At 45.6% G+C, this 25,559-nt stretch overlaps 2 protein-coding genes across 2 annotated transcripts; both read right to left on the bottom strand.

The window, feature by feature from the left end:
* Nucleotides 1–4,919: 4,919 nt before the first annotated feature.
* LOC142066646 (actin-related protein T2-like) lies at nt 4,920–6,723 on the bottom strand. Its single transcript, XM_075114390.1, is given in 4 exon segments — nt 4,920–5,267; nt 5,269–5,654; nt 5,657–6,104; nt 6,712–6,723. Coding segments are annotated over 4 exon segments (1,194 nt in total).
* LOC142066457 (actin-1-like) lies at nt 6,098–8,133 on the bottom strand. The gene is given in 5 exon segments (XM_075113877.1): nt 6,098–6,793; nt 6,796–6,930; nt 6,933–7,505; nt 7,508–7,777; nt 7,780–8,133. Coding segments are annotated over 5 exon segments (1,107 nt in total). The 5' UTR covers nt 7,844–8,133; the 3' UTR covers nt 6,098–6,728.
* Nucleotides 8,134–25,559: the final 17,426 nt, after the last annotated feature.

Genomic DNA, 25,559 nt, shown 5'->3' with positions numbered 1-25,559 from the left:
GCCTACGCCCAGCACGGCGTCTTGATGCGCGGACGCGCCGTCAAGATCAGGGCCAGCCTTGTCGGGCCGACGTGTTGGATGCTTTGAACGGCCACAGTTTCTACCAGCTATTACTGTAGTCATAGATACACTGCCCTTAGAGAAATCAGAATCAATTTAGGCACCTAATACTGGGATGTCTGTGAGTGAATTGGTTTTGAATTAATCGAGTAAAACAAGGCAGTGAAAACCCATGTAACATGTTGGTCTGGAAACTGCTGCAGCCCTGGGGATGGAACGACAATGCATATTTTACGCCGTGAATTTTTTATTAAGGGCTCTTTTTTTATTTTTTATTATTGAATATGAATATTTTACACGTCCGAGTTCAGAACAATGCTTTTTTTGGCTGCCTCTGCACTTTTCATGGTTGTGTACCCTTGCATTGCATAACTGAGAGAGATCCATTTACACACAGGGGGAAAGGGGACTAATGAATCTCAGCAAAGCTAACTTTACTGTGTGTGAAAAAAAGCACTCTGAAGTTTTCCAAATAAAAAAATATATACATATATAAAATACTTGCATGGAATGGCTTAATAAAATCAGCGTGTGTGTGTGCGCATGTGTGCATACGTGGGGGTGCACGTGTTCGTGTGGCTATGTGCGTGATGGCTACAGAGCCTCTCAGCCAGAGCTACATCTCGCTCCATGTTGCAACATCTCTGCTGGGAAAAAGCTCTAGAATGTTCTTACCCCCTTCGCCTCAAATCCCTCATATTTAGGTACTCACCTGGATGTTTCCAAAGGCAGAGATTTGGAGGTGGGCCTGCCAGTTGCTCGGTAAATGAGCTGATGGGGCTGCCCATGCTCAGCTGCAGGACTGGTATTTGTCTGCCTCTGGTAACACCATTGCCCTTTCTGGCCACTTCTAAGCGTCCGCAGAGCTTGTTTTCACACCTGCCTTTGCAGGACAGCCCTGCAAAGCCCGCCTGCTGCAGACCCTTAGCCTTACCGCTCCTTCTTAGGCATTCCCGGCTGTGCCGGGTCTCTCCTGGTCTTCGAGGTAGCTGCTGCTCTGTACGGCCGCGCTGCCGAGCATCTCTGAAACCGCCAGGCTTCTCCGGGCAGCTCTTGTTTCTGTCAGTGGTAAGCTGCACATGCTGGCCTGCTGCCATCGCTTCACTCCGACTGTGGATGCTGAAGAAATGCCTGATTTACCCGGACAATTTGGGTCTGACCTTGCCTGCTAAGCCTGGCTACTGGCCCTCGCGTGGTAAGACCGTGAGCGTGGCATTTCTGAACTTGTGCAAGTTCAGGGCTCTCTGTACCGTGCCCTGAGCATCACCCTGCTGCCTGGGGAAACAAAGGGGCTCGTGTCCCCACCTTCCTCTGTGCCCCTTCCGAGGGGACATACTCGGCACTCCCTCTCCAGCTGCTTTCAGAATAAGCTATCCGTCACCATCCTCCTTGAGACCTGCGGTGGGCAAGGCAGGGGTGAGGGCACCTTTTACAGTAGCGTGCTCACACAGCTCAGCATGGACAAGGGCAGGGGATGGCAGATTTGAATAATAAAGATAATTATTTGTCTAGTGTATATTTGAACCCAGCCTTTTTATTGTGCATAGGATAACAAGGAGGAGAGGGAGAAAGCAAGAGCTCTTGTACAGTTCTCGAGAGCTCACAGCCAAAAATGGGCAGGGTGGCAAGAACTGCATTGTTTTGGGTAATCAGTGCGCATTGTCCAAGCTGACGTTACCGCATACCAATAAAACCCTTAAATTCGCAGGGAATGGGGAAAGTGCAAAATGATGAATTGTTTGGCATTTAAAAGAAAATAAAGAGCTGCTGCTGGACTGAAACTTAAATGAGACTTGGGGAGGGAGGGAAAAAATTACCAGGAGCAGGTTGAGATTTTTATGTAATTCCAGTGCAAACTTCACAAATGATTTTGTGTTTCTGATCTTGTGGCCCCAAAGTCTTAGATCTTTGCACCGATACACGCTCTTAAAGCAAGAGCCAGCACTTACCCAAAATAGCTTGCAGGACAAGTAAACGATGGAGCAAAAGCAAGCTGTTTGTAAGTGGGAACCGATGCCTGATGTGCCCAAGACTAAACTTTTAATTCCACAACGAATCACTGGTAAGTCTAGGAATTAACTCAGGCCCTTTTAATCCCTGCAACCAGTCCCATACTCACCAGACTAGTGTTGCTTTCCTGAGGCTAGAAAGATCGCAGGCATTTACAGTTTAAATCCTCTATGTATCCAGAGGACAGGTAGAACATAGGTGGAAATACATCAGAGAAAGGACTCCTGCAATTCATTTTCCCTGGCATGAGGGCCAAGGGAATAAGGTCCCACATGATTAAGACCTCAGACCTCTTCAAAGCAAAAATGAACTATAAATGAAGTAATTAATTTCCAGTGCCCCGTGCAGTGATGGAAGCACAAGGTGACCAAGAGACTGAAGAGGCTGATATAAAGCCTAGCGTCATGGAACCTGTGCCAACTTCTGCTATCTTGTTGTGTGTGTCCTTGAGCAAAGTCATGCCTAAGAGGTAAATGGAAACAGCCAGGCCAAACCAGTACCGGGGGTGTCACACACCTGTAATAATGGTTTGTTGACTGATTTTCAGCTGGGAGGAGCTGAACCAGGTCCCTTATTGTAAAACAAGTTTGGTATCAATGAATCCATCCTGCATTACAACAGGCAATATCTTGTTCTGCAAGGGTGAAACCTCGTTAAAAGCAAACGCAGAGCTCTGCTAGGTGTCACTCTCCAAACACGTTTTGTGTCTGCATCTGGCTTTGCAGAGTTATCATGCTCTTTGCTTTTCATTCCTTCTTCCCGACCACACAACCTTGGGTCGCACCGTTCGCTCAGGTTCCCTCTGCTTTCCAGCACACTGTTTTTTGCATTTTTATTTGCATTAGATTATTGGAGCAGGAGTCTGAACACTTAAGTTACTGAAAATCCCTCCTCATAGGAAGCCAGTGAGCTGTAAAATATTTAAACTGTCTACAGTTGTACCTCGTTTGTTTACACATTTCCAGTAGGCTGCTAAAAGGTAACATACTCTAAGAGAAAAAAGATCCAAGGCTGCTGATTCTGATTTCATAACAGCTCTAAAAGTGCTCTGAATACTTGCATTAACTTGATGGAGTAATATCTGTCTCAACTTCCTGAAGCCTTAGGGCCCGAGCGGGGCAGGAAAGCTACGTGCTGCGCTCCAGACCCTTTGCTTTACGTTTTCACTCCGATCACTGGGGAAAATGAGGTTAGAGGTGGGTCTTGCTGTAGTTACTGCTGGAGTCATCCACAAATCGTCCCCCCCTCCCCTGCCCACGGCCTCCACAGCTGGGCCTTTCAGCCCTTTTTATTTTTCCACTTGCCACGCTGAGGAGGTGCTCCAGGGCTCGGTGGACAACTGAATGCAGAGTTGGATGTGCCTTTCTTCAGAGCACTTGTAAATGTCTTGTAGGAAAAGAAAAGAGCGTTAGGATTCTTCAAAAGGCAGCGAGAGGAGGTGGCAGATGACTGATCAGTCCCAAGGCAGCAGAGGGCATCAACGAGTTTGGAGATTCATCTCCAGAGCTGAATGAAAATAGGCAGACACTGTATTGAACAATTAACAGGACAGAATTCAGCTCTTTTCCTGTTTTCGTGTGAGTCTCGAACAAATTCAAGACGTTCTCAGGTATATCTCAAGGGTTTTTTGCAAATAATTTTTGAATAATATATAAATCAAAGTGCTAATTGGTTCCACATATTATGATGAGAGTTCTATTGCCTGACTGGATACAGTGCATGTATTTGCAGTTATGCATAAAGATGGTCACTGTAAATGCATAATTTTCAAGTTGTTTATTTGAATGCAAATTTCATTGCTGAAAAGTCACACCTTTGTTATGAAATTAATAGTTCACTTTGGAAATCCAATCAGTTAGCCAGGATATTTACGCTAGTTAAGCTTATTTGGTGGAATTATTTGTAGAAATTGAGCTTGCCTTGCAGATTTGCTTAGTAATTCAAGCAACTATTTGCAGGATCCTTCTGTCACTTTCCCTAGGTCTCAGTGAGGAGGTACAGGAATAACACTTTCTCCTAACATATTCAGCTTTTCCCAAAAGAGAATCAGTGTCAGTTAGGGACCAACGCCTCCACCTTCTCTTAGATGCCCGACATCAAAACATTTGTTCAGGACCCCTCTAAGAACAAACCCGAAACAGATACCCTTCACCTTGTGCCCTCTGATTAATTTACTAATTTTACTTAACATCATATTAAGGTGTTTAAATACGGTCTCGCATAGCCCTTAGACAGAATATTAGTGAAATCCCACAGATGGACAAACGGAGGCAACGTTTTACGTGACGCGACACAGCAAAGCACATGGCAAGGCCGCTAATAGCGCGGAGACGTTCTGGGTCCGAGAGCTCTGCTTTAACAGCCAGATCAACTTATTTTTATTTAGTGAGCAAAAACAAATTTAGAAGTTCAGTCCCCTCTGAGCTCCTGCAGGGCTGCTGCAGATCTCCAGTGCTATGGTGAAGGGTCAGCAATACCCCTGGGCCCTCTATTTCTCCATCAGCGGTCTCTTTCCACTCTTTGGAAGTTTATGGTGGATGGCAAGGAGCCAGCCCCCACGGGCATGGGATGGAGGTGGCTTGTTCTCAAGTGTTTAAATGTCTGACAAACTGTTTGCAGTTCTAGCAGGGAGGGATCAACACATTTCTAGAATTAAAACCAACATCTTGGATAGCAAAAATGCTCTGAACAAGGACTCTTTCTTCAACCCAATGCACAAGGGACCTTTCTTTAGTAAGCTATAAAATCACTTACTATAAATCAATTATTTTTGTACTGATTTATTAACTGCTCTCCAGCTGTTCAGATTGGCACTTAAAAAAAATTCCTGGATGGTCTTGCTGAAGTTTTCAAAAGCATTTTCTCTGGAGTACTGTTGGTCCAACCTCGTTACAGTCTTCCCTGGTAACCCACACATTCCTAAATGCTCTTAAGCTGGCAAGGATGGAGGCACCAATCCACATGGACTACATCTGATCTTGTGGCGAGGTGATCTTGTTATGAGTTATGTTGGGAACTCCTGTCTGGAGCTCCTCCAGTTACCTCTCCTTGAAACCTCGGGAAAGAGTCGACCTGCCCGATAACAGCACGTTCCTTCGGATGTGGAACTGGATACGCTCACAACACTTGGCGATGCTCTGGAGGACCATCCCTCCAACCCCTGGCCCTGGGATTTCTGCCTCTGCGGGCACAAAAAAATTCTTCAGGAGATCGGAATAGCTGGTCTCCTGCCTTGACAGCCCTTCTGCCCAGGAGAATATACTCGCACATAAGTTTTTCAGGCTTTTCCTGCGTATTTTGGCTCGGATCTAAAGTAACATAGCACAGCTTCTCCTTCATACCCGTGACAGTTTCTCTCTCTGCTGTGCTTATGGAGTGCCTGGTCTCCAAGAGGAACCTAGCAAGGTATTTGGTTACATGTCTGCCTGCAAAATCCAGCCTGGTAACGCCATGCGGCAGGTAACGGCCTTTGCAGACAGGGACCGTGACGGTGGCACCAGCGCCAGTGTCCAGCACTAGCCCAGTTGTGCAGGCACAGGCACACGGGGCCGTTAGCACCTGCGGAGTCATGAGAAGGGCAGGCTTTCAAACATCACCTCTGACATTTTTTCTTGATGGGACAAAGGATTGAAAGAGGTCTGGACCAGCAGTGTTGGCCCCTCACTCGGTTTCATTTCAAGATCTTGTTCGTACAGGCGTCTCCAAATCTTCCCCATGTCGTCCCATGTAACTACCCCATTTTCCATTGGGTAAGTAAAAGATAAAATGACCCTTTTGGACTGGGCTTCTTCCCCAGCGTAGCAGTCCTTATGACTCACCCCAAATGGGACAAGTCTGAATTTGGGGTATCCCACAACGGTGGAAACACCTGAATGGGGTGCCTGGTCCCGTGACAGACCATGCTTATGCTGCCCAGAGCCGATGTCAAAAATCAGTGTGCAAGTCCCTGCTGCCACAGAATCAGACGCCCTGCATGGGTCGGAGCTGGCACAGAGCTTGGTGAACCGCTCTAGATCCCCCGAGGCACCACTCGGCTGAGCTCAGTCCTCTGCAGCTGCACCGGCAGCGCCGCTTCCTCCAGGGAGCCGGCAGCATGGAGCATTTTGATTCAGGGCTAGTACTTGGAAGTGAAACTGGGTGTTCTTACTTCCCAGATAAATTACAGCAGAGAATCAATGGATTTTTTCAGACCCTCAGGCACAGAGGAGGGTCGGTTACAGTAATTGCATTTGCATTGATTTATATTTGGATTCTGTTTGGGGTTTTGCTGGGTTTCTAAAGGAAACATTTTTAATGAGGGCAAAAATAATGTGAGAGCTAGTTTTAGAATACAAAACCCAGCTATCTCAGAGACCTTAGAGGGAAGAATCTCCCAGCAGAGGATGTGTGCTACTCCCTGTACGACTCCGAGGCAGGCTGCGAATCATTTAAGGAGTTACTGCATCCCTGTGATATGTGCACACCTGTAACTCTGCGGAGGGGAGGGGGAAGGGAGATGAACCTCGTTACCAATGTTTTTAATATTTTATTTTCATACTGGTTTTGCCAGCCAGTAAATGCACAAACAGCTGTAGTGCTTTTTGGGTCAGTCAGCTCTCAGCAGGGTTTCTTGCTCATGCACTGCTGTAGCAAGCCATTCACTTGGTCCGACATTCTCCTTAAAAACATTTCTGGTGAATGACAGCAGCCCCAAAGTCCTTGTAATCCCTCATGGTGACCCAAGTTGTTTGAAAGATGCCAGGCAGGTGAGGATGGAAGCCCCAGTCCACACAAAGTACTTTTTCTCGGGGGTGCAATGATCCTCACAAACGTGCAGCTTCATCTCCTTCAGGATCCACTCCTCCAGGCCCCGGAAGAGCATGAGCCACCAGAGAGCAGGATGTTGCCGGACAGATTCTTGCACACATCGATGTCACGCTTCGTGATGCTGTTGAAGATCATTTTGTGCACATTGGGAGCTTCAACTCCAGTACTTGCAGGCACAAGAAGGGCCTCTGGTGCACAGAAGAGCTGGTTGCCCATATGGATGATATTGTTGTCAGGCAATATGTACTCTTTCATCATTTCTTCCGGCTTTGCTTTAATTTCTTGGGTGGGGTCTAAAGTGACGTAGCACAACTTCTCTTTGATATCTCTCACAATTTGCCTTCCAGCTGTGCTCGCAAAAGTGCGTCCACTCTCCAAAAGAAGCTTCATAAAATATTTGGGGATATCCCAGGCAGCAAAATCCAGCCTGGAGACAGCATGGGGTAAACAGTATCCTTCATGTATGGGGACAGCATGGGTAGCACCGTCCCCGCTGTCCATGACCATTCCAGTAATACGGGCCGATGCACAGAGCGCCAGGGTCGCCTGGGCTGCAACATACATAGCTGACACCACGAAGCCTTCGAACAGGATCTCTGTAGTTTTTATCCAGTTCTGCAGAAGATTGTGGGGGCTTCACTCCGCAGCACTATCCTTTCACTGGCTTTGATTCTCAGCTCATACTCATAGGCATGTCTCCAGATCCTTTCCGTATCACCCCAGCACGTAACTATGCCGTGGTCCGTTGGATAGTTCAACAAGAAGACCCCTTTTTTGGACTGAGCTACGTCTCCAATGTAACATCCTTTTTGTCCAGCTTCCAGCATTGTAGTTTTGACTTTTGAGTGACCAAAAAATGCTGCAAAAACAGACCTTGGGCCGCTGTCACCTGCAGTACCCCTTTGAATAACCCAGATCCATTGTCAGAGATTAGAGCTGGGACGATGAAAATGCCGGGACCAAACATCCTTTGCAGAGTTGACGGCTCCCCAGCACTATTTGCCTGGTCCCCTTTTACAGGGTGGTCACCATTGCTAGGGAAATCTCGGGGACGTCCAGCTTGCTCTTTCCAACATGTCTGTCCCAGCTACCTCACAATGGCCAGTGATAAAATAACACATTTTCCCAGCAAGTTACCTGATCCCAGGCACTTCCCTGGGCATGGGCTGTGTAGCTTCTCCGTGACTCCAGCCAGAGGACTATCAATTCACCGAGTCTGATCCACAGGTCACGGACCATGAATGTATCCCTGTAATGAGCCTGAGAATTTTTTTCCTCAGAATAGAAAAGCATGTGTTGCAAAATACACGCATGACAATAATTACATTTTTCACACGTGCCTCTGGCTAATCTAAGACCCTACAAATATTTCCAAGGGTTGGTGAAGATTAACACAATTTTGCCTCTCTGTAAGTATTAATTGAATTACCTTTTTCAGCTGAATCCTTTCTGAGACTTTATAGAAAACTCCTAAAAATATTTTTAAATAGGTAGAATTAGGTTTGGCACTGATTATGGCATTCTGGGGTCCTTCTTCATGTCCTTGGTGCTTAAAGACTTCTTTTTTTTTGTAAAATCACAAAAGTGGAATAATAATTTCTGCCTCTTGCTGGTTTAAAAACAAAAAACCAACAGCTTTAAACAATGCTTATAATACCTTCTAGGGCAATGAAATTCCTTCCCTAGTCAATCTATACCCTAGGCTGCTGACAAGCTGACCTGCCCGCAAATAGACAGACGTGCAGATGTCTTCCTTTCCTGCTTCCCTTTTCAATTCAGCACTTTGCTAAGAAGAACAAATTCTTTTCTGGATGTTTGTTCAGAAGGATTAAAAATATCCTAGATCTTCACAGCTGATCCCCATTTCACATCTAAGTGCTGGGGTTTTAAAACTTTTGCTTCAGGAGAAGATTTCCCAAAGAAGGAAATTTCTATAGCTTTGAATCCGATCAGACCTGACAATCCAAATCCGTTTACAGAGAATATTTCCTTTAAAAAAAAAATAAAATTGCTATATAACTTCAGTTTGAATCCTTGGCTGCCAGAGTTTAATTGCTTCTCCTTGTGGCTCTAAATCCCAGGCAGCTTCAAAGCAAGGGTGGCTTCTATTAAATTTAATTACTTTTCCCTGCAGCTCGCACAGCAAAGGTGCTAGCTACTAAATGATGGTGGTTATGAATTGGAGGCAGATTCCAAACAAAGATATATATTAAACAGAAATTTTAAGTGTAAGCAAATGACCTCCTTGTACAGAGACGTTTATAGCCCAGATGAACTACTGAAAAAAAGAGCCATCTAACAAGGGAGCAGCTCTGTTTGGGTTATTTCCATTCTGCTTAGATTCCAGACATGTTTGTGTTAAATGCCACTCTACCCATTTTAGCAATTTCTCTAATCCTCTCAATATTTGTGTACATATATTTCAGTGTGTGACACACTCGTTTTCATGCACGCTTCTACATTAATGTCAACAGGTGTCCTCATCACTTAAGAGGTTGTCACACCCATCACACTAGAAGCCCCATTTAATCCCGCATGGTCTGCACGCAGCTTCCAGGGAAGCGCTCCGTTTTGAACATGATGTTGAGTATTAAAACAAGGAAATATTGGCTGTGATTATTAAATGGCAGTTGAACCTAGATGCAGGAACGCTCATCTGTTCTCTCATATTGGTTCTGTCATAAATCACCTTAAAAAGGGCATGTGTGAATTCACTTTGTTACCATAGGGTTTGTAATAAGTGAAATTAGTTTGTGTTTAGCTGAAGTAGCGTAAATTGAACTAATAAAAGAGACAATATGAGACATCAAAAATGTCTCACGCTCACCTGGTGGCACAGCTTACACTGGTGCGACTGGGTCTCATTCAGGAATGGAAAGCTTGTTTTCTGAGAGCCAGTCTGTCTTCGGCCTTGACGTTTGCCAGGGGCTGCCAGCTGTGGAGAGACACATAAGGAATGGGACTGAGACAAGCAAATCCATTCCACATGAGTTGCTAACATCTTGACTAGATGGTATCCACCGTTTGTCACCCCTTTATGGGATGGAATGGGAGCTCGAAGCTGAGAGGCACATTGGAAACACAGTGATAACGTAATTTCCCCAACACACCAAGAATAAAGCTCTGTCCCACAGACATGGGATTGTAAAAACTCATAGATAGTTAAACATGTTGTTTATAGGCCAGTCTAGTGGCTTTTTATGTCAGTGCTGAGCACCCATTTTCACTTACTGGCTTTCACATGTCTTTTTGCTTCACTGACTGTGTCACCTGCACAGAACTGATTCCCCAAGGAAGCCAGGCCTTGTCCTTTCTCCATAGCCACCCTCTGCCCAAATACTGCTGGAGACAAACACGTAACTCAGGGCGGATTCTGAGTGAATCAGGCCAGACTGAAAAGCGCCTAGAAAAGGGTGACGAGCTTTGGAAGGTCTGAGTTTACCTGGGGTATGAGCAGAGGGAAAAGTGTTGGCAAACTCTTTGTACGCCCACGCAAACCCCAAGGCCTGACTAACGTGTAATGTCTGTAGTAGCCCGCATAAACGCCTTTCCACATCTAGAAAGCATTACCAAAAAGAGACACAGATAGGACCAGAGACCGAGAAAGAGTGCTGCTCTCCATGCCTTTCTACACCAGATTATTTTGATGTCTCCCCTGTTTTCCCTCTGCATTTATACGGGCCTTGTCACTCTCAGCTGTTGTCTGGGCATCAGTTGAGGAGATGTGATTATAGTACACCAGGCCCAGGTGATATCCCAGAGATAACAACACTTCACCAGAGAAGTCCTTAATGAAATCCATAGAATCATGATTTTTTTCTGTTTCACAGAAAAAGGCTACAGTTGCAAGGAATTTGTTTGTTCCCCAAACTCATTCCACTCTGTTTCTCCGTTTCCTACGGGCAACTGATTTTGCTGGCTAACACAATTATTAGGAGATCTCAGGCACACAGTTCCAAGGAAGACCCACCTTATCTTTTATAAACTTGACAGGGACTGGAGAGCAGTAAGGTCTCTCCCGAGCCTCCTCTTCTCCAGGCTAAGCCCCCCCAGCTCCCTCAGCCGCCCCCCAGCACACTTGTGCTCCAGACCCTGCCCCAGCCCCGCTGCCCTTCTCTGGACACGCTCCAGCACCTCCATGTCGTCCTTGTCCTGAGGGGCCCAAAACTGAACTTGGCATCATCTGCAGACTTACTGGGGGCTCACGCAATCCCCTTGTCCAGATCATTGATAAAGATATTAAACAGAACTGGCCCCGAGGCTGAGCCCTGGGGAACACCAGGGCTGATTAGCTTCTTGGCTTACAGTTTCCTCATTGCCTTCTTCAGATGGGGCGGACAGACACCGGGCTGCTGGATAACAGAGAGCTCTGTGACGGTGGCTCTGCCAATAGGACGACCAATGCAGCTTTCCAATAGGATTTTAAGCTGGAACTTCTGGTTACTGCGAAGCAATGCATTAAAATAAATCAGAAAGATGAAAATAAGAAAAAAACAGGAGGCCGGCACGTGGTGGACATGAGTCTCAAGGCATAGAGTCATGTAAACAGAAGTATACTGCCTTTTACATACAGTAGTAATTTAGCACTTTCTGGGATATCCCAAAAATGAACCAGAAGATTTATTAAAGTGCTAAAGCTTAAGTGTTAGAAGTCTGTGCTTTTACAGCTGAAAGATCACAGTTATAGAACCATCTCCCTGGAGCATGCATATGATTTGTGTAACAAATAGGAGTGCATTTATGGAGCGAATCCAAATGCATCAGAAATAAATATTACAAGAGAAAAAGTGAGGAAAAGAGGGTATTTCAACCCAGTGGAAGTGTGAATGAGGAATGACAAAAATCTTCTGTTCAGAATACCACCACCGAAAGCATGTGTGTGGGGAAGACAGAATAGAGGCTGCTCAGCCTGCTCCATGCCCTACAAAGCTGCAGTGGCAGATCAGCGCATGGAAGAATCAAGCGCGTCCAAAGCTCAGCGATGAGAGACGCCGTTACCCAGTCGGCCCGTCGGCACGTGAGGACAACGCTTGCCCTGTGCCACAAGTGATTCTGGTACAGATACAAACCACATTTGTTATTTGTGTTGAGAGAGTACCTGGAAATCAGTCGGGCTTTCCCAAGGACTGCAGAACCAAACAGCAAATGCTCAAAAGCATTCAGGCTGAGAAGCGAGACGTAACAGGTGGGTGAGACAAACAAGCAGGTCAGGGTGGAAGGCAAAGAAGACAGCGTGAAAGAGATCAGGGGCTGAGAGCAGTTCTTAGCCAGTAAGAAGCAGTAAGCACCATCACAGATGCTTAGCTCTAACAACTTGACAAGATCCCTTTCTTCACATAGGAGCTGTGTTTGATTGCTCCCATACTTGTTTCCATCCAAAAATCCCCGTTTTGCAATGTCTTCGTGACACTCCAAACATCCACAAAGCTCTCTGAAGCTGAATTTTAATGTGTTTATTGACACCAGTTATGATATTTCAAAACACATGGGCTACAAATTGTTACCATGCACTCCTAGTGTTTACAGTAATCCCCACGTTAAAACAAACTCAGTCTTTCCTGATGATTTTATATCTTCTTGCTGACTCACTTGCCTGTGTTTATTTAAACTCCTGTTGGTTTTTTTTTTAATAGTCAACACTTTTGAAACATTTAAAAAAAAAAAACTATCTGCAGATTTCATATACTTTTGAAACATTTTGCATTCATTTTTATGGGCACCACATGGCCAAAATCCTCCTCTTCAATTTTCCTTGCAGACCTGTGACCTGCAATATGGGCTTCCCATGCTCAAGCCCAGCAGTTAACCCTGCACAAGCAGCTGGCTTTGGTGTTAGAACTGCTGCCAAGGCCTGGCCCAGCGATGGGTGGCTCCAAAAGCTCAGCCCTGATGTAGCAACTTGGCCAAGAGAAGGTTTCCATCTGATCTCCATGTGTTAGAAGTGGACTTAAGTTGCAGCAAGGGAAGATTTTAGGAGCTCACACTCTTGCCCATGAGAAACGATTAGGGTAGCTCTTCCTTCCTTGGACCAGGGCTGGGCTGAACTTGCGAGGTCTCTCCCATCCCATGGGGACACCTTGGCTGGGTGGCCCAGCCGCAGTTGCTCAGGAGCACGAAGCTGCCCGGCAGTTCAAGTTCAGGAGTGCGACAGGGCTTTGCCACCCTCGAGGGGTCCTGCTTAGTCAGGCGGGGCCGAGCGAGCCGCCTGTCCACCTACAGAAAGGAGCCGGCTAGCAGGCACTTGGGACCACGTGTCTCATTGGTGCCTGCACCTCTGGGCCAGAAAGGGTTTCAATGACCAACTCAGGGCCAGGAAGGTTGGGCCCTCCACCATGCAGCATGAAACAAAAACAATTTAAACCCCCATGTTTTAGTGTCTACGGTTACAAGTGAACAGTCTTACGGAAGCCCCTATAAAGCACGAGACAAACCTGGACTCCTTGTACCGGCTCCAAGACCCTTTCAGCACCGAACCTCCTTGGTGGTGTTGTGGGCAGCTGCACCGACCAGTGCCGGGGAGGAGGGAGCAGGACCCGCTCCTGTTGATGTCCCCAGACAGTCTCTGGCAAGCAAAGCCACAAAGACATGTTAATTTTGGCAGTGAACAAAAGCACTGGGGAAGGGAGTAAAATCAATGTTTGCTAAATAGAAAAAAAAGGATCTAAACTGGGGGAAAATACATTTGTTTTATAATTCCTAAAAGGTACTGGAGGGAAGGAAATGGAAATTGTAAACAAATTATAAAATATTAAAAAAGTTACAATGCATTGTCCTTTTAAAGGAAACTTAGATTACTGCTTTGGTAAATTGGAACAGCTCTGGGGACTCATTCATGGTCTTCTACTCTTAGGTTAGACTCACAAAGTCTAACCAGTATCTCTAGGGGTGGCTGGATTTAATAGTATCATCTAAAATGTAATAAACCCTGCAAGTAATGAACAACTGGGAAGGTGCAGAACCCACTGGGATTCAAATTTAATTCAGATGATTTGGAATTCAGCATCTGAGAACTACTCAGAGCTTACATGTTATTTTCCATGTTGGAGAAAAGAAAAGACCTAGGAAATTATATAAATTATGCATAAATATAAGTCTGGCTTGAAAATTAATGTATTTAAAACAATAGTCTTGATTATTGGAAAATGAAGGGAAGCCCAGGAAAAGACTTTTATATTTTATTGTCTGAACACTGTGAATCAGAGAAAACAATTCCACTAAGCTGAGCTCCAATCACTCATCCACAAATTAACCTTTCCTGGGGAAATGGTAGAACGGAGGCCTCATGGCTCCACTCTCTGGAATAACTCCATCTCCTCCAGGCTGCCCTAGAGTGCTAATAGGAGGAAGGCAAGTGTTCGGGTGAAGACCCAGGAAGAGCAGCCGACAGCCGCACAGTGCATTTCTCAGTCTCCCAGCTCCTGTCTAACCATAAGCGCGTCGCTCCAGCTCTGTGCTGCAGATAACCTATAAAACAGTTTACGTTAACAATTTAAATAACCTATAAACCCACTGCAGCAGTCTCACACACCATCTCCTGCATCTCCACAGATGGACGGTTCCAGACCGCACCTGATGCCTTTCAGCGCAAGACCAGTACTAACGCTAACACGTGACATGCAAGCAAAAGTAAAGCAACACTTTTTATAATCCTGCCAAAGCACTCCCCACTCAGGCCACTTCAGGACGAGCGGATGGCACACAGACATGGGCCTACAGCCCGCCCTCTGACATCTGCTCGCAGCTCCTGTGCGCCGGTCCCCGTCACATGCACGGCTCCGTGTCTGCTCAGGTAAGAGCCTTTGTAAAAGAAATCGGAGTTGTTGGGAGTTTTGAGACTGTACGATGGAAAAAAAAGCGAAAGCAGGGCTCTCTTACCCTTGGAAAACTGTTAATTCAGCATTAAATACATACTGAGCTGCTCTGGAATCTCATTGTTACTTTATATAGCCAAGTGCCATTACCTCTAACTATATTCCAATGGCTGTTGGGATTGGGTTTACGAGCAAATTGTTAAAAGCTGTGTCTGAGGTATGAAAGCGACAAGTGGAAAGCATTCCCATGAAGTATGCAGGATCACTGGAACCGGGCCAGCGGCTTAGGTCAAAACTCAGTCACACGTCCTGCTAGCTGGTCCGGAACATCCTTCAAATCCAGCTAAGCAAACAGCACGGAGAGCCCTGCGCCAAGTGCCAACTCCAGCTGGCATCCTGGTACATTTTATTCTACAGTTGTTGCAGTTTTGGAGGTTATGAAAAGTTTACTAATGAGAAACATTTCGGGACACTGTGCCAACAATTTAGGCTGAAGGAAGAGCTGTAATGACATGAGCATATATAACTTTGGTGGAAAGTCTGAAACATCGGTTCCACATCCTGAGAACTGCCTCTCTGTTTATAAATCCCAACAATTCTGAACATCAAGAGAAATCTCTGCTTGCTCTTAAGATGTTTACACTGTGTTTTCTAAATATTTAAAACCATTGATGAAATTAAAGACAACTTTCACAATGTTGTGTACCTCGGTTATTTCATTCATTTTGGTTTGTAGGGCCAGTTCTTCCCTTGTAAACAGGAATTTGATATAGCAAAAGGGGTGGGAGCACTGGGCAGCCAGGGATTCTCAGCGTACAGTTTTGGTAACCACAAAAGCCCTCTTTTAATGATCTTACTAAATTTCTGTTGGGGAATAATACTTTTTTTTAGGTTTCTAAGGAGGAAGCACTTGCAAGCAACATTGTTTTTTCACCAGCACAGACAGGCAATCAGACTTTCAAGTGATCAGTTCACCTTCAAACATCCACTTTGATGCAGAAGCCCACCACCAAACCTGACCTGACAGAAGATGAAGCAGCAAACCCTAAGACAAGCTTCCTCATATGAGATGCAGCAGAACCAGACATACAAGGCGGGTGGGTGGATGGAGAAGCTGCCTCTCGGGATTCTGGTATCGACTATAGATGCAGAGCCCATTTACGTGTTGTTCAGTGTCAGAGAAAAGGAAAGACAAGGAGTCATTACACTGGATTCTCACAACAGAACAGTTTAGAGAACTTTCTCAGCTGCCTTGTCTCTCTCTCTCTCTCTCATTTTCAAAGTCTCCGTTGGCTGGTGCTCCAGCTGGCATTCAACTGACAGAAAAAGAAAATAAACGTATGGTCCCCAGAGGATTTCTAGCAGAATATTCAATGTATTAGAAGTGGAAGAAGAAATACTGAAAGCACAAGCAAAACCTCCATTCCCATCTTCACTCTAAGACAATATTTGGGTGCAGGAGGAGTGCAGAGCAGTGTTTGTCTATCTACCAGTGCTATTCATCACTACATTTACCACATTTTCCTTTTCTTTCCATAACTCCTGGCTTCGCTCATGTCTGGGTGTTTTCTAACCAGCCTTAAGGCAATAAATCAAAGCTGTCAGCACTGGAAGAAAATTAATGTGAGAAGTTGTTCCAAGGGCCACCAGCCTTTTCCCTACTCTGCGAGCTGTGTTAATCCAGGATTCCTCAATAGCTTTCAATGTTTTACTATTTTCACAAGGTTTTGAGGCTACAGATGCATTTTTTGAAGGGTGGCTTTGAATTGTATCCTATAAGATACCAAATTCCTGGAGTTTCTTTATGTTTCAGAGAGAGTTGAGGGTGCTTAGGCCCAAATCTGACCTTAGGCCATCTCTGGCCCAGCCCCAAGCAAAGCCCAGATCCAGACTTGGAATGCATCAGGGTCTGAATCTGGGTCGAACGTTTCATGAAGAAAAAGGCCATATGATTCAAAAACAATCCTGTTCCTATGCCCTGTAGTGATGACGCCGGTTGAATTATTCATTGCGAGTTATTTATCCAAAGAACGCGGCTGGCATTTATGCTGAATACATTACTTGCAAGTTTTGATTTCTTGTTTCATTACTCACTCTGTTCTGTACCACTCAAACTCCAGCCTCTTCATTTCTGAGTCTCTTTTTTGAGTCTGAGAAAAAGAACACTTGGGAAACAACCTTCAGCCGGTGCTGATCTGATACTGCAAATACCTCCCTGGGAAAGGACAGCCTGGCAGTTAAAGCGTTTTCCTGGAACTCAGGAAAGCAATGTTCTTACCCTATTCAGCTGCAGATGAACTCCGTAACCCTGGGCAAATCACTTAGCTCCCTATACCTCTGGCTGCACATTTATAAAATGGACAGAGTATTTCTCTCTGTAAGACACTGAAAGGCTAGATATGTTAAAGATGATGAATTGCCTAGTTACTATGGAAACTGGAAAAGCACCTAATGCAGATGGATGAGTTTAGAAATAGATCCACCTGACTGAAAAATCATGAGCAATTGGGAACTTCATTAGGTAAAATTAATCAAGTTGAATCAGAAGTATTGTGGGAGCCGTTAAAACTTCCTTTAACAGAAAGTATCAGCTTATTACATTTGTCTCTGGACAGATACTGAAGGTTTTCTCTTGTGTATTTTCAAATTCTCATGTTTAATATTTCTGCTTAGATTTGTTTTTCTGCAACGGCTTGGCATGTTTAGGGAACAACGAAAATTCTTGTCCTACCAAACAAAGATCACTAAAAACAGAACAGTGATTGCAGAAATCAGCCCAGAAGTCTGAAGACCAGGATGTATTGAGAAAGAAGTTTAATTCCAAAACTAAAATCTCATGAGCATTTGAAGAGAAAGTACCAAGCAATTGCTGAACGCAACCCTGGCAGTTTTCTCTCCACGGGGAGAATACTGTTTTAATTACAACCTCGCAAAACACTGCTGCTCTCTGCCTTTGGGTCGGGCTCCATCTGCCAGTGCTCAACCAGCCATCCCGAGGTAGCTCAGAGTTTTGTCCAAGTACAAACTGAGCAAGGGCTCCAAAACCCAGGCCGGTGTTTGCAAGTTAATCCCTGTTGCAGAACCAATGGAGGCAACCTGTTCATCACCTCTTTTGCCCAGGTCCTAAATAAACATGGGGTTTTCTTTCTTAGTTCTCAGAATCTGACTGATGAATTTGGATTTTAAAAAGGTATTTAAAATATGGAGCTTCCCCCCTCCTGCAACACATCCAATTACAGTAGTTTTGAGGTGTTTCAAACTTTAGACCTCAAACTACTCCTCATTGTCCTATCAAATTATCCAGGTCTTTGACATGAAAAGTCATTATTTGCAAAGACTCCTGGTAGCGGCACTTACTGAAGTGAGGCGGTTCGGGTTTGGGAGTTTAAAAATGGGTTTGCCATTGCAAATGGCTCATCGAGTTACAGTGGTGTCTCGGTGGGGTAAAGCACTCAAGGCTTTCAGTTGCAGCAGGCCCTGCTGACTCAGGGAATAAAAGCTATGGAACTGCTGGCAAAGGAAATGCTAATAATTAGAGCAGTAATCGTGACTCTGGGGCAAGAAATAAATGCCTACAGGGTGACGAGAGATTGAATAAACAAAGCAAATAAGAGCTTCATGCTGTACAATGCCAGAGCAGTGATTACAGCTGGCAGCACAACCCCCCGGCCTCTGCGCCAGCGCGACAGGTACCACCAGGTAAGGCTGAGGAAACCAGCGCCTCCCCCAGCAGCAGCGGCGTGTTGGGTTGGAGGGGCTCGCTCAGCACGCGGCTCCACGCACGTCGCTCGCTCTCCGCTTTGTACGGAGGAAAAGCTCCCACCCAGACGCTGGAAAAGCAGTGCCACGCTGCGGGGACTCGCACCGGGCACCCCGAGGGTCCCGCTCGTCCCGCGACAGAAAGCCCTCTCATTCGCGGTACAAGTGGAGGAGACGTCCCTTGGGTAACGGGAACAATAGGTCCGTGCTGATGTTAAAATCAAGACCATTAACACTGGTAGTTTTTTGGCTAGAGACGGCCTCATTTTGGAACCACAGGCACCGTAAATTATTTTGGAGGTATTATTATGGAAACAGAAACATTGATTGTGAAATGACAACAGCCGCAACAGAACGCAACATGGATAACTTTCACCTTGCACTGCACCTTACAACCCAGATCCTCAAAACCGTTTCCAAACAACTATCTCTTCCTCCCAGTACTCTTCTGAGAGGATTGTCAGCTGCTCAATTATAGTGGAAAGCAATGAATAATACAAATATTTTACTGATAAAAATTTTCCGTACAAGCCACTAGTGTCCCCACGGTGCTAGCAGATCATACACTGAAATAAAATGCCACGCGCAACGGTGAATGAGAACAGACAGGCCACATCCAGTTTGGAACAGAGAGGAACTGTCTATCTGTTTAATTTCAGGCTACACTAAAATACCTGAGAACAGAAAAATACCTGAAAAAAAATTTCTATGAAGCATGATGTAGTTCACAGAGAGAAATCCTGTGTAATCCATGGCAGGTGAAGTGCTAAGCACCTTCAAGGAAGTACAAGCTCTCTGCAGACCAAGGCAACCACTGAACAGCTCAGATTTCTCTCCGAAGAGCTGCGCATAGGACGTACCTCTGAGTAAAGTCCAGCACATGTGTAACCTGGGCCCTTGTGACTGGCAAATAACTTTACTGTCATTCAGGTGTCAGGTTCCACTTCCTTGTTTACTGAATGTAATAGTATCCTGCAGTATCTGGCTTGCACAAGCGACTAAGTGAAGTAATTTGACAGCAAAAATAAACAAATGAAAGGAGTCTTTAAATACATCAAAGGGAAAGTGTGCTACTATCTGTGGGACCATCACCTGTGCTGCTGGATCCCAGCTCCGAAGCAGAGACGAACTTCATGTTACTGCCTCCGGGGCCACAGGTCAAGAAACACTTTGCTCCTGCTTCTTATGCTTGCTGTTGGTTACACTGTATTTGCAAGACTTAAAATTCATACGAGTTTTCTCTTCCCAGTCCAGAGATTGTCCTTCCCAAGGAATAAATTTTACCCTTTGTCCTAAGGTTGCAGATAGGAGGCTACTAAATTTGGCCCAGGAAATCCTTGTGAGGAAGGCACTTAATTTCAGGAATAAAGACAACTGGGGAGGAAATCTGGTCCAGGATATTAGGAATGGAAATATATCTGCTCTTACATCACCAGTAAAATAAAGTGTTGCAAAGAAGACTTCCTACAGAAAGGACGGGGAGTCCTTCATTAAATGCGGCTAAGAAAAAAACCTCACTGTTCTGTGGTTTGGTTTTGGTTTGTTTCTTATTTGTGGGTGTTTTAACTAACAAAACCGGCCTAATGATGGGAGTAATTAAATTATAATGCCTACACTATTGTTTGAATAAGGCAAACTCCCTCACATGCCATTAATGTACTACTGCCAACAGCAGCCAGGGAACAGCCTCAACAATAGAGAGGATTTTCCAGCTCACTGTGCGATTTGATCTCTATAAACCTCCCATAACATATACTGTATGGCAGTAAATCATTTATAACATTATTATCCGCCCATCTGGGATCAGAGTGCAACCACTAAGACAACGCAAGAAATCTGGTCTCCTTTCAGCACTCTGTGAAATGAACCTCATTGGTAAGATTTCATTAATTCAGCAATTCAACAACTAGATCACGCTCCCTGCAGGAGGGACTGTACTTTCCATTGGCTACCTTCCTAGCATTTCCCATGGCTCTGGTATTTTTATTCTCCAGTATTGCTGATACTTTCACTTGTATTTCAAAATGGTTATTGGCTGCGTGTGGTTGGCTGGTCGCAGTCCAGTTCCTAGCGAAAGGAGGAAGCGGTTTCAGAGAAAAAAAGACCACGTTTTCCAAGTTAGCATCAGACTTTGGTCCCAGCTTAGCTTTGCTGAAAAGCCTTCTGAAGTCTCGTTCTGCAAAAGCCCTTCTGAATTTGGAGTATGCAAAAAAACCAGTGAGAGTCAAAGCTCCCCCCAGGCTGGGATGAGCGCGGGAGGAAGCTGTGGGCTCCTCGCTGCCCCTCTGAGGCCCCAGCTCGCTCTGCTCCCTGCCCAGCACGCTGGTAGAGCTTCACGCAAGGCGGTGTGGAGCCACCAGATACACCTCCTCCATCCCAGGTCGTCACAAGCTACGGGCACCGGCAAAAAAGGGTTAAAACGTCTTCCTGTGGAGCTTTATGTCACCTGCCATGGGATATATCTCACAACGATAGCCCTCCTGCATGAACATCAGCCCAGCTGAAGACTCAGGGGTGACACAAGACCGCGCGTCTGCCTCACAGAAATCTGCCTGTAACGCCCGACAGCTGCCGGTTTGGCCCCACAGATGACATTTCAAGCCTCAAAGTGAAATTCAGACCGTAGGACGTTGCCTACAGCTTGACCAAAGGAAACGTTTGTGTGCCTGTCTGGGAACGGTCTCTGCCAAATTCCACACAGATCAAACGCACGGGTGTCCGAACATCAAAAATTATTAATTAACACAAAAGACCACCACTTCACCGGTCACCTGCAGCACGAACCAAAGCCTGCCGAACGCTGCCTTCCAGCGGGCGCAGGGGTAGCACGCTTACCGGTAGGAGATGGCGGCAGCCCCGTGCTGGAAGAGCTGTGCTCAGAGCAGTACATCTTCGGGAAAGAGGAATGAATCGGAGGGAGCGGGGGAAAAGCCCCTGTCGCTGGCCATGGTATGAAGACCTCGTGAACGTGGCAGAACACAATTTTCTTTATGATTTCTCGGCATAAATATCGGTAAATGGAAAGCTAAGGCAGAGACAGCACAACCATCGGCAAGCTGCTTATGATTACATTCGTCTTAGCGTTGATCCTGGAAACTTTTCTATGGACACTTACACCAAAGCATTAAATAAAAATAACAGAGGTCACCAAATCTATTCAAGGCAGCATTTATTTCAGAGCCTCTTAATCATTTTATGTAGGCTTAATCAATTCATATGCATATACATTGATTTATCCTAAACTGGCTACCTAAAACCAAGCCAGTTCTTTGGCTACGACGCTATAGTTTTTTGCATGTTCTTTAGAGTAAAAGCAGAAATTCACTGCTTTTGTACTGAGCTGCTTTTAATCCAAAAGAAGCGGATCAAGAAAGAGACCGACTTTCAAACAGCTACCCACTGCCCCTTGATTATTTGCTGCAATTAATGGTTTTTGTTCCGTCCCTTTTAGAGAAGATTTTCTTTTAGTGTATCAAGCCACAAGACTGAATTTTCTTTGGGTAAACATTAAAAGATATTAGAAAAGCTTTCCTACAAAACCTACAGTCCTCTACCCGTCGACTAACAATAGCTAACACGAACCGTGCCGTCTGTATCTTCGAGGGACTAAAACCCACCCGTTTAAGCAGACGGGGAGAGAACTGTCCACCCACAGGCCGGCTGTTTAACTTGCAAATGCCTCTGCGCGGGGCTCGGCGTCCCTGCGCATTTCACCGGCCAAGCACAATACCTTTAATTTCTTCACAAAGCTGGGGATGACTGACAGGCCCTCCTTTTCCTAAGGAGGCCAAATTCAATCCAGCTCCTTTCTGGGACACCCCTCCTGAAACCCATCCAAATCCCGTCCCTCCAGTCCTGTTCCTGGCCTGTCCGTGCTGCGGTAGGTAGGAGAAAAGCCTCTTTTTCATCAAGTCAATCCCCAGCCCTCCTCAAATGTCGTATCTTTTCAACATACCTGACGGGGCGAAGCACACCTTGGCTCTGCCTCTGCTGAGGCTGAGCACTCGGATGGCTTTGCTGGAAGCTCAACAGCAGCTGAGCGAGGCTGCAGATTTGTTCCGTTCGGAAGACCTCTCAAGCCATACCCGGACGGACAGGTTTCCCTCCGTTTGTCACGTCAGCAGCTGGGGCTCGTGGTAGTCTGTACATCATCACTGTGATTGAGGTAGCTGGAGGGAGCAGGCTGCTCGCAGGTCGGCTCCCCGCTGCGTGCAACGAGCCGGCCACGTGCCGACTCCGCTGCTCACGCAGGAGCGCGTCCGTGCCGGGGCTGCGCGCAGGCCTAAGGCGTGCTGCCTGCCACGAAGGGGGAGAGAGGTACAGCGTCCGTAGGATCTGTCTGGAAGCCTTTTTACATCACCTGCTTTGCCAGCTGTATTCCAAATCAGCTGCAACTGTGGATATCTCTCAGCATCACAGGTCTCCTTTCCAGGCTCATTCTCCCCATATCGTAACCCACATCTTCAGCTGTACCTCATGAGGGCCTCAGAGAACTGGCACCTGGGTCTAAGAAGCCTCTGTGACACGTTCCCTCACAAAGCTAAATGATGTGAAGTCCTCAAAATAAAAACCTATGCAAAAATTCAGATTTGAAAATAAGGATCAGAGCTATCTTCTTTTCTTGCTTGCGACTTCCCTTTTCATTTTGACCGAAACAGCATCTCATCCTTGCAGCCAGTTTAAAATATATCTGTGTATACGTATACATATATACATATGAATATATTCCCATTCTAAGGAGCATCTACTGAGGTAACTTAAAATATTTGCATACACAGACCCATAAACTACTTCTAAGTGCCAGGTGTACCGTAAAAAATTTCTCTGTACTCTGAGCAGCTTTTGATATTTTTGCTACTATCAAATAGCTCACACAGCCTAAAGACAAAGCCAGTTTGTTCTAGAAAACCACAGAACATTTTTATTCTTAGCATAAAAATCATTGTATTGTTAACATTTCAGAGCTTCCCCGGGCCACACACTGCCACGACAAAAAGCTCACGCACTGGGAATGCACGCTGTGTCCTGCTAAAGCACGCACCAAAAGCGAGCGGATTGCAGTCTAACACACACATACTTACCAGGATTGTGGATCTACTGAGCCTAATCTGACCTGAATGCCTGTTTGTAATGTAAGTGAATATCTAAACAGATTATTAAATGTAAGCGCAATTGCTGGGATTATTTAAATTCTAGAAGAGAAGAAAGTAGAGAAGAGTGTTTCAGTAACATGATCTGCCAAAATAGGACGGAAATTCTTTAATAGCACCTTGCCAGAAACAATGCACGGCAGAGTCTGCTTTAAACAAGATGATTTTTCAGAATATTGTTACTGACTTTTTGTGTAGTGTTAGTGAGTTTTGTGTACACTAATAAAAAATGAAAGCTGCTATTAAAAACAAATCAATGGACCGTACCTGGTTTTGATCACACGAGAGCTGGCCGTTTGCATCGGTATTTGCAGCATCTGTTCCAATTAAGACTTGTTTTCTAGTTTAAAGATATTAGTCCAATCACTAGTGTTCTGTTGAAAACATGAATAGAGCATTGTTCTGGCAGAATGTAGTTAAACAGACTCCACAGACTCTATTAAACAGCTTTGCTACCCAATTAGAATGGGAAGGAGTCAGGCAGACATGAGTGTACTGTGTACCCTCTGTTCCACATGTATTTTTATGGATTCATAGTCAATGAAAACAGTTAACGTGGAACACGTGTTAAGAAAACAGACTGCGTGCTGCCTTGGAGCATGACAAATGGTGCATCGAGCGATTTATCGGGATTTAATGGACACCAAATTTAATGATTGTAACGACTGGATGTAAGACAACGCACAAAATGGTGAATCGAGCTACTTCCGCGTGATGAAAATAATCGTTTGAAGCTTGACAACACAGAGTCCTCACAGCCTTAAAGCAGACAAGGACTGTGTTCACCTTTGTTTGGGCGTTGCGTTGGGTAGCTTTACACCTCGGGCTGATGGCCACAGTAGGTAGCGGGGCTTTCCCAGGGTGTTCCGTACTTGACAAAGGGAATATTTATTGCAGACGGCTTGAAAGCTGATATGGGTATACAGTAATACTCAGTAGAGATGGCGTGGTGTCAGATGGACCACGCTGCATACGATAGAAGAGTAGAGATTAATAGGCAGTACATATTTATTCCATTTAATTGGCTACAGGAGTGAGAAAAATTTAAAAGACATTCTGCTAAAAAATAACTGTTGAGGGTGTGTGGTTTTTGATGGGTTGCATGAAAACAAGGTTCGTGTTTCTTCAGAACTTCCCTGCTTTTGGAATGTGTTTCCACCACCTGAGATACTGCTAACACATTATTTTCTGATTTTATCAGGGGAAAAAAGTTGACTTACCTGGCCCATCCTGGCACCAGGAGAAGACAGATACAGATTTTCTGGGGTTTGCTGCTCCTTGCTTTTGGATCTGTACAGAAGTGCCTCATTCAGTTGATCCAGATCACCTGTACAGATCTGTCCGTTTCTGCTGAGTCAGCTCTCCCCACGTTTTTGCTTTGCTGTCCGCTGTTGGCTAATTAAAAAAAGAAAGCTTGCATGCAAACAGCACCGTGAAACACCCAAGGGAAAGAATTCTACCTCATGTACGGGCTATTCTTCCCGTGGTATTCAAGCCCGCACCTCTGTGCTTCAGGGGATTTTTTTTTTTTGGTAGTCATATGTCGTCTACAGTCAGTTAAAAAAGGGTTACTGCAATAGCAGTACTGTGGAAATTCCCTACAGGGCCAAGGGCAGAAATCAGGGCTTTGCACAGAAGAAGCCTCAATCCCAAGAAACGAACCATACTTCGAACAACCCAGCACTCTGGTAACGCTCCTCAGCATACCACCCGGCTGCAGCCCAAGGGGCAGGCGAGCCCTAACGCTGCAGGGACTGCCCACAGCGTTCTGGGCTCCGTCTCCAAGCCCGCAAGCTACCTTCCCTTCAGCAAAGGTTTACATCCCCCTCGGCCTCCGCCCGAGGCGCGTGGTCTCTGCCGGGGGACCCGCATGCGGTACCTCCGGGCTCAGCAGAGCAGCTCTTTGCCGGATGGAGGACCCGGCGGGCCACGCGCCCTGGGAGGAGGCTACCGGGAGAAGGTC

This window comes from Phalacrocorax aristotelis, chromosome 19, assembly GCF_949628215.1.
Source record: "Phalacrocorax aristotelis chromosome 19, bGulAri2.1, whole genome shotgun sequence".
NCBI classification, from domain to species: domain Eukaryota; kingdom Metazoa; phylum Chordata; class Aves; order Suliformes; family Phalacrocoracidae; genus Phalacrocorax; species Phalacrocorax aristotelis.
The sequence above is the reverse complement of the archived record's forward strand: the minus strand, read 5'-3'. Positions and strand labels throughout refer to the sequence as shown.